This window comes from Rosa rugosa, chromosome 5, assembly GCF_958449725.1.
Source record: "Rosa rugosa chromosome 5, drRosRugo1.1, whole genome shotgun sequence".
NCBI classification, from domain to species: domain Eukaryota; kingdom Viridiplantae; phylum Streptophyta; class Magnoliopsida; order Rosales; family Rosaceae; genus Rosa; species Rosa rugosa.
Genome location: NC_084824.1, coordinates 42972285 through 42982143, shown reverse-complemented (window position 1 = coordinate 42982143; position 9859 = coordinate 42972285). Strand labels below are relative to the sequence as shown.

Genomic DNA, 9859 nt, shown 5'->3' with positions numbered 1-9859 from the left:
AGATCGATCAAGCAAAATATGGCTTCTCTGACCACTGAAGCAGCAGCTAGTTCTTCATCTTCTTCTCTCCCACTTTCTTCTACTGATCACCAAAATCATTACACATACCAGGTCTTCCTGAGTTTTCGAGGCAAGGATACGCGTTCTAATTTTACAGATCATCTGCACAGCCTTTTGTGTGACAGGGGAATTGAGACCTTCATAGATGATGAGCTCAAAAGAGGAGAAGAAATATCATCGGCTCTTGTCAAAGCAATTGAGGAGTCCAGAGTTTCAATCATCGTCTTCTCTCAAAATTATGCTTCCTCAAGGTGGTGCTTAGATGAACTGGTCAAGATACTTGAATGCAGAAAATCCAAAGGACAAGAGGTTAGAGCGGTTTTCTACAAGGTGGATCCCTCAGATGTCCGACACCAAAGAGGTGCTTTCGGTGAGGCATTTGCTACGCTTGATCAATGCAAATACAAGGACAGCATGGAAAAATGGAAGGCAGCTCTTAAGGAAGCAGCAGATTTGTCCGGATGGCCTTTCAAGGATGGCGAGTATGTCTCTAACCCCCAACTAGCCAGTTAATTAGTTAGGCTATTTTTTATATTTTTTAAGACACCATTAATCTTCTACTTTATTTGATTTCGTATATATGCTTTTAATTTCATAGGTCCGAGGCTAAATTTATCAAGAAGATTATTGGTGAGTTGTCCGCCCAAGTAGTAAACCCTTCATGTGAGTTGCAAGTAGCTGCACATCCAATTGGATTAGAGTCTTGTAGACAAGATGTCAACAGACTTTTAGATGCTAAGGAAAATATTGCTCTCATGGTCGGCATATGGGGGCTTGGTGGAATAGGAAAGACCACAATTGCGAAAGATGTGTTTAATTCAATTCGTCATAAGTTTGCATGCAGTTGTTTCTTGGCAGATGTTAGATCAAATGCCCTAGCCCAATTGCAACAGAGACTTTTGGTTGATATTTTGAAGGACTCAACTTTGAAGGTGCACAGTGTTGATGAAGGAGTCGGTTTGATCAAGGCAAGGATGCGAAATAAAAAAGTTCTCTTAATCCTTGATGATGTGAGTGATTCTAGCCAATTACAGAACTTAGTCCCATCCCCTGATTGTTTTGGGCCGGGCAGTAGAATTCTCATAACAACAAGAGATAAACGCTGGCTAATTGCTCATGAAGTTGATGAAATATACGAGGTCCAGTTGTTAGATGTTCATCATGCTTTGGAGTTGTTTAGCTTGCATGCATTCAAAAGAAATGGACCTCCAAGCGATTATCTGGAACTTGCAGGCCGTGCAGTACGCTATGCCAGCCGCCTTCCATTAGCTTTGACAGTTTTAGGCTCTCATTTATTTCGTAGAAGCAAAGAGGAGTGGGAAGCTACATTAGATAGTTGTAAAGGAGAAGATCCCCACATAAAGATAAGAAATGTTCTTAAAATAAGTTATGATGCTCTGGGAGTAGATTTAAAAGGATATTTTCTTGATATTGCTTGTTTCTTTAAAGGTAAGGATGTAAACAGTGTGAAACCAATACTAGAAGCTTGCTACGACCTCAAATCAATGATTGGTATTAAACAACTCCAAGAAAAAGCCTTGATCCGAATTGACGCTAAGACTTTGAAGGGTGGTAGGATTTGGATGCATGACTTGATAGAAGAAATGGGCAAAGACATAGTGTATCAAGAGTCACCTGGTGAGCCCGAGAGACGCAGTAGAGTGTGGAGTGAAGAAGATATCAACCACGTTCTAACAAATAATACAGTAAGTATATTAATGATATTTGTGTTTTTCAATTCGAAAAATCATTTTACATTGAAATAATTTATTACTAAAACCTTGAAGAAAAGTCCATTAAACAGTCCTTGTGCTTCCAATAGAAATTGCTATTTTTGTTTTTTTTTTCTTCGGTCTGAATAGAATTGCAACCATAAATGTTGCTAGGTTAATATGCTTGCTTTCTTTTACTGTAGGGAACAAATAAAGTTATAGGCATTCAGGTCCCACGGTCATCCATATCTTTGAATGCTAAAACCTTCTCAAAGATGAAGAATCTTAGATATATTTCTATGGGCATATATCTGAAATATGAATCCTTTTCTGGAGATATTGATTATCTCTCAAACCAGTTGAGGTGGCTTGATTGGCCTCATAGTCCGTTGCAATCTTTTCCATCCGATTTTCATGCAAACAAACTTGTAAAGCTCAATATTTCTGACAGCTGCGAAATCACACGATTATGGGAGGGACGCAAGGTACTTTAATCTAATAGTTCATTTTTATTTCATGGAAGTTGTTCCTTTACTTTTAATGTAAATGTAAGTAATAATGTTGTAAATTACTAGTGCTTCAGGTTGGTTGATCATTTATTTTTTTCTTGCCACACAGAATTTTCCAATTTTAACATCTATGGATTTAAGAGGTTGTAAATCCCTCACAGACCTCCCGAACTTCACCGGAATACCCAACTTAGTAGAGTTGAAGTTAGATGGTTGTGAAAGTTTAGTTGAGGTTCATCATTCTGTTGGATTCCTAGATAAGCTTGTGACCTTAAGTCTTAAAGGTTGCTATAACCTAGTTACGTTGCCAACCGAATTTAGCTTGAAATCTCTCCTTGCTATGGATCTTAGTGATTGCACTAGGCTAGAGGAATTTCCAAAAATTATTGGAAAGATGGATTCTTTAGGAGTGTTGATTCTATCATTCACTCGTGTTAAAGAATTGCATCTGTCAATTGGAAATCTCATTGGGCTTAATCAGTTATGTCTAGTAGATTGTAAAAATCTTACAACTCTACCATGCAGCATATATGAGTTGCAAAATCTAGAGATCCTAGATGTGAGTGGATGCTCAAATCTTGTTACATTTCCAACAAAAGCAAGCATTTCACATGACCATGACAGTGGTTCACTAGCGCTTCCCAAGCTTCGTGTACTCAGAATCAACGGATGTAATTTATCAACTGCAGATTTCATTGGGAGTCTTCATTGCTTGGAAACATTAACTGTACTTGATCTCTCAAGTAACAATTTTGTTAGTGTTCCTGCACTCGGCAAATTTGTCAACTTGCAAAGGATTGACTTGTATTGTTGCAAGAGACTTCGAGAGATTCTAGAGCTTCCACCAAATATAACCGAGGTAAATGCTAGGGATTGCCAATCACTGGAGAGATTTTTGATATGGCCCAAGTTTTTGAAAATGCTACAGATGAACTTGTGGAATTGCCATAGATTTAGTTACAATCTGGAAAATATTTTGCTGAATAATCAGGTCTGTTTACTCTCTCGCTCTCTCGTTTTATTTTATTTCATGATGCATACACCTTATTAATATATATGGGGTGAGACCCGCCTACACTGGAGAGGTCTCTCACCTGAATTCCTATTGCTGAAAGAATACGTGTAGTATTGACGTAGTTGACATTTTTATTGCAGAACAACTCCCCGTTTAGGCTTTTACTACCTGATAGTGAGGTTCCGAAGTGGTTCCATTGTTCGAAGGAGGTTGCTGCTAATGAAAAAGGCGGGTCCCTTACATGTGCAATTTCTTTTGAAATCCCAAGCCAATTGAATTGGGAGAACATAGGAGTGGCTCTTTGTTCTGTTCGGGAAAGACGTAGTTTTATGATTGGCGATGGAGTTGATATTTCCATCAATGGGTTATTCATACATCGGTGCGAGTTGGTCAGTGCGCGCCATTCCTATTGGCTCTATCCAGCGGCAGACCATATGTGGGTAACTTATATTCCATTATCTAATGAAATAAAGGGAAAGGTGGATCAAAAGGGTTGGGGGCTAACTTATCAGTGTCGAGTGGAATTTTACTCCGCTCATATCAAAAGGTGTGGGGTTCACCTCGTATGCCAACCACAGAATGAATCTTATATTACAGATGAAGCTCGGCAAGGTGATGGTGCCAGCATGTCAGAACCACTAGCCCAGCCTCATTCTGGAGAGGAAGACCAGGATCGCTCTACAAAAGATGTATCTGGGTCAGCTACCGCCATAACCTCATCACAACTGAGAGAAAGATTTATGCTTTTCATCGAAAAGTTCGCGAAGTGAGTTCGCCGTGAAGTGAGTTCAGCGAAAAGATAAAATATCTCCTCCTACATATTTCAAAGATTCTCTTCTTAATTTTTCTTGCTTAACGGGTACGATCTTTGGTTAATTGGAATAAATTAGCATATGTAACTTAGCCCCTATACATTTTCATATAATTAATGTTCCTTTGCCTATCAAATTTGCAGGTAACAAGTAAACCAATAGTGATAAACCCCAACAGTGGTGAGACCTATGATGGTCAGAGCAAGCAATGGGTGGTAAGTCTCCTTCTATATGAATGCATAGTGCTTGTTGCCCTACTTTTTCAGGTATAGCATCCAGTTTTAGATCATTTCATTCATGATATAACTGGTATTATGATTGAATCACTTGTCTCTTTGCTGCTAGACTTGCAATACTAGTATCACCTTAACCCATATGTGGGGAATTGTAGTTATATATAGTTGATGTCCTCTGCAATCAAAAGGTTATGTTATAAGTTCAAATAACAAAGGTTAATTTTATTGCATGTCGTTTAACACATTTCTTTTGATGTATTTTTATTTATTTATTTTTATACCAACTTGTTTTCTAAACTGCGGTTTGTGCTTGGTTTGCATTGGTGATGTTGGATCCGCCTATTTTGATAATTATATTAGTAGATAACAATTGGTTATATGATAGCTGTGGCTGACAAGGTTTGTCTCTGCAGGATTCATTGAAATCAGAGGATTTAGCCATAGTACGACCCTGAGGATGACTCTGATGTTCAGATTGAGTGCAAAGACGTCTATAAGTCATTTGGTGAGAAGCAAATATTGAGAGGGTGTGAGCTTCAAGGTGAATCTAATATCAAAATAAACTATGTTTATTTGATTATGGCTTGAGTTTTTCTATTGGAACCTCCAAATTTACTCACTTGACCTCTATGCTTTTTACACCTCTTATCAAATTTTCAAATACTAAATTTACTCACTAAACCTCACTAAACTTCCTCAAATAACCTCACTTATATAATTTGCAAACAAATTATTATCTTTAAAATAAAAAATTTAGTCATTTCAATGATTTAATCACTTTATAAATCTTAACTAAATATACATTTCTTAATCAAACTTGAGTTTCAAAAATTAATGTCTAATCAATAAGAAAATGCCATGAACTATTATGTTTTTTTTTTTTTCTATTTTAGCTGTGCAAAAAAAAAAATGAAGAAATCATTTGTTTTTATTCTCAAAAAAAAAAATCATTCGTTTTTTTAATGTTTTTTTTTCCTATATTTTTTGTACCACATGATTAATTAATTAATTATTTTTTATTATTATTTTTTATTTTTTATTTTTGCAAATATAATGGATTGACTTAGATTTAGGTCATAAATCATAAGATGAATTATTTTGTTTTCCCTCACCAATATGCGTTCAACATATATATCATACATTTTTATGTCACATGATCTTAATACATTTTTATATATTTAATTTTTATTAAATATATATGAATGCTTTAATGAGTAAAATGAAAATTGATAAGGAAAATAATAAGGAATACAATCTAATATTATTGAATTGGAAAATGAAAATAGATAAGGAAAATATAATTTGGAAAATGATTTGTAGTGAAATTGGAAAATGAATAGTTATGGAAAATGAATTGTAGTGATATCTATTAAAATATAATTTGGAAAATGAAAATAGATAAGGAAAATAATAAGGAATACAATCTAATATTATTGAATTGGAAAGTCTATATAAAATAAATGTAATATTTTTTTGGTATAATTGTTGTCCTTAATAGTAATTTTATAGTAGGTTATATATGTCATTTAATAATTCATAATAGAATGAGGTCAAGTGAGCAAATTTGGAGGTCCCAATAGAAACTCCCTTATGGCTTTTAGGAATGTTTATTGTTTCTTACTAAGAATTCCAGAGTTCTTTTTTATATATTTTTTTTCCTTTCCAAAAGAACGGAAATTGGCCATGGTTGGCTTTATTTCTCGAACTCCAATTAACTTAAAATGTGGGAGAAGATGACTGGAATTTTCTCATCAATTGGTGGCACGATGACGAGTGGCTGGTGAGCAATTGTTTCTATTCCTAAGTTGTCCATTTATATATTAGTTGTTAGCATTTATAATTGGACTCCACTTTCATTGTTATATATGTCAACTTTTTGCAATTTGTATACAGGAATTGAGTGGAAAAAATAAGAAAAATAGAGATAAGCTAACAATAACTCATTGTGCTGGGACAAAAGCATTCAGTCGCATTAGATATGAAAATGTAAGTCTTTCGTTTTATGTTTATCTTTTTAAAAACATGTGTATCTTTTTCTTTTTGCAAAGCAAAAACATGTTTAATTGAAAGTTGCATATGACATATGCCTTGCTTTATGGTTGAACAAAATAGCAAAATCCTGAGACTGGAGAGAAGCCTAGCCGTATTGACATGTTCAAGCTGACAAGATTTAGGGAAAACAAGAAAACATGGGTCGGGGATGTCGCAGAAAATGCTTATGTAAGTTTTCATATATATATGTTTACTTTTTATTGAAATAACAATCTGAATATTTTATTATTGGTGCAATGGCTTATCTGAATTAACTATTCCTTAGGGTGAGATGACAAAACTAAAAAATTCTGAGCAAACAAATGAAGAGTCAGAAAAAGCAATGTCTGATGATGAGATATACGATAAAGTTCTTTCCACAATTGTTGGTCCACCTCGGTCAGGCTACATACGTGGCTTAGGATCAGGTCCTAAGCCTAAAAATTCGAAAGTTTCCAATAATCATTCACAACTTCAGGAGGCTACACGGAGGGCAAATGAGGCAGAAAGACGATCTACCCAACTTGCAGAGGAGTTAGAGGCAATGAAGGGTAGTGCAGCTCAACAAAATGAAGAATTAGAGGCAGTGAAGGCTAGTGCAGCTCAACAAAGTGAAGAGTTAGAGGCAGTTAAAGCAAAGCAGAACGAGAGACGGACGCTTTTTTGAAAAAATTGCTGGAACAATTTTCCTCTAGGAAATAAAGGTATGTAGTATCATGTTTATTAATTTAAGATGTGAATTGGTTTATGAATAACACGACATGGTTTGTTCAACAAAAAGAATAACACAATTAAGGTTATTAAGAAGTGAGTATGAATTTTTTTTTTTTTTTTTTTTGCAATCAAATGTTAGTTTACTTACTTGCTGCATATTTCTTTTTGTTATTGCAGATTTGTGAAGAGTGGTCCAAGGTCTGAGTTTAAAGCAATATATCTATTGACTTGGAATTAGGCTATTAGCTTTTGGAAAGACTTAAGAAATACATCATTATCCAAGTTTCTTTTGGTAGTTCTTTTAGTTTATGAGGGGGATGAGATACATATTTTACTAGAGATTATTGCTAATGTTATTTAGTATTATTATATAAATTTTAGGATTAATTTCAGTTTAGTACCCTGTGGTTTGGGGGTAACATCATGTCAGTCCCTGCTCTTTCAATTTGATCAGCAACACCCCTGTGCTTTCAATTTCAATCAGCCGTGCCCAAATTTTACTGTTCCGTCCAATTTGAACGTTAACTTTGACTGGATTGACAAAGTAAAATTTGGGCACGGCTGATTGAAATTGAAAGCACAGGGGTGTTGCTGATCAAATTGAAAGAGCAGGGACTAACATGATGTTACCCCCAAACCACAGGGTACTAAACTGAAATTTATCCTAAATTTTAATATGTCATGTTGATCACCTGAAATAAAATCTCACCCAAATTAATTTTGTAAAAAACAATTTAGCAGCAAATTTTTGTACCTAATGATGAAGAAGATTGAGATATAGTGACCAACGGTGTAATTTATGACCAAATTTGTATTGTTCTGTTTGCCTCAAAATCGTCTCGGCCGAAATGAGGGCCGAGGGACTAGTGGTTGAATCGTCCTTCTAAATTGTGCGGGCGTACCAATTCGCGGCCGAATGGCCGACTGAGGTTTAGATCTGATTTGCGCTTGTATCTGACTACTATCAAATGATTGTTGGCCGAGGAAGGAACCCTCTCGGCCGTTAGGTTCTAATGCCTCTGTTGCAAAGACTTCGGTTAGGCGTCAATCCTGACCAGGATCTTCTATCACGTTCACTTCTTGGGTAAACTCAAATGTTCGGGTGACAAGCTAGAGATCTATCGGGTGAAGGTACTCGCAGATCACGGTGAAGACGAAGGTGAAGTGGACTCGGTTGTCAAAGCGTTGTGAGATGATATGTGTGTGAACAGCGAATCGCATCGACCCAATCCGGACTGGCCGAAAGAGATCAATGGATGATAATTCTACGTTATGAACTACTCCTAAGTGCGAAAAGTAAAGTGCATATAAAATAAATAAACAAGAAAGTAAAGTGCTTGAATGTAAAGAATTGAATTGAAACTAAGAAACTAGAAATGAAAACAAGTTATGAAAGTTGAATCGAAGACAAAGTACCTATGGGATAGCAAGAGAAAAGTTTGTGAGTAAAAGTTGTACATTGATTTGTTTGTGTGGTGCAGGACCTTTTACAATGAGTTACAAGGTGCTATATATACAAATCAAAAACCCTAGCTTACTTGTTCTCCAAGACGTGGAATTTAAGTAGGATTCCCCTTCCTTTTAGGGTTTATTATTTCGTAAAATTCTGACTTGGCTGATATCTGAAATCTTCATAATTAAGATCACAGATTGACTTGAACTCCTTCCTTGTGAAGACTCTTCATCTGATATTATTGCCTAAACTTGGCCGAACATTAATTTTCATTTCGGCCCACATGAGTAACAACCCTTTTGAACCTGGATTAAATCAAACATATGGCCGCATGGTCCAACTTGTTGATTTTTGGGTCGTCCGTTGCTAAAACCTCAAACCAAGCTGGGTGACCGACCGACACTTTTTCCTCGGTTGTATGACTTCACCAACTATTTGTCTCGAATGGGTGTCAATTCATCCTCATTTCTTCTCAACATGGTCGTACACGAGAGTAGCTAAATTCAGGTCCAAACATTGCCCCCCCCCCCCCCCCAGTCTCATAAGCATTGGCTCTCAAGCCAAGTGGTTATGAGACTTGAATAAAAATGGGATATCTCAAAAATACCTGGTCGTGATACTTCAATTTGGTTGTGCAACTTGAATCACAAAACTCGGCCTTGACATGCAAAACTTGAAAAACTTGGCCGATACACCCCAAGTTTGAAAGCACGGTCATATTATCTTGGAGAAGAAAAACAACCCGACCGAGACTTACTACTGGGTCAAGGCTACTACTCGGCCAGGACTTTCTACTCAGTCATGTTCTAAAGTACTCCGAAATTTGGTCGAGGTGTCGTGAATTTATCAATGTGAGACCCAGCCATGCACGTGTATCAAGCCTTCCACAACCTGTGAGCTTGGCTTAGAAAAACAACATTGGAACATTGACCGAAGCATTGAGAGAGGACGAATGGGCCAAGATGCCTAAATTAACTTGGTCATGGTCAGCCAAACTTAGTTTCAGTCAACCAAAGCAACGAGCTTGGCCATGCAAAACAATTATGCATAATTATACATATGTGTAACCATGTGCATGCTCACGTGAATTCTGTGCATGAAGCCATGAACACATCTAAGTATAATTATATAATAATAGGATGGTGTGTGCCATTAGACAAACTGAACCTGTGGGGCCGTGCTCTTGTGCAGAACGTTTATTGAAAAAGGAAATGGGATGGCAAAACCAAGATTTATCCACGTTTTTCGAGTCCAGACTTTTTGAGCCATTCCATAAACTCAAAGCCCCCTCTGGTCTGGGTGTTCAACTCAGATCTA

At 36.4% G+C, this 9859-nt stretch overlaps 2 protein-coding genes across 2 annotated transcripts; both read left to right on the top strand.

Moving 5' to 3' along the window:
* Positions 1-6: 6 nt before the first annotated feature.
* LOC133711699 (disease resistance protein RUN1-like) lies at positions 7-4380 on the top strand. Its single transcript, XM_062137802.1, has 8 exons — positions 7-542; positions 659-1766; positions 1976-2257; positions 2391-3272; positions 3437-3685; positions 3770-3985; positions 4252-4323; positions 4375-4380. The coding sequence occupies exons 1-8, from the start codon at positions 19-21 to the stop codon at positions 4378-4380; spliced, it is 3339 nt and encodes a 1112-aa protein (XP_061993786.1). The 5' UTR covers positions 7-18.
* Positions 4381-6476: 2096 nt separating this feature from the next.
* On the top strand, positions 6477-7053 carry LOC133708745 (uncharacterized). The gene is made up of 2 exons (XM_062134258.1): positions 6477-6564; positions 6662-7053. The coding sequence occupies exons 1-2, from the start codon at positions 6496-6498 to the stop codon at positions 7040-7042; spliced, it is 450 nt and encodes a 149-aa protein (XP_061990242.1). The 5' UTR covers positions 6477-6495; the 3' UTR covers positions 7043-7053.
* The last annotated feature ends 2806 nt before the right edge of the window (positions 7054-9859 follow it).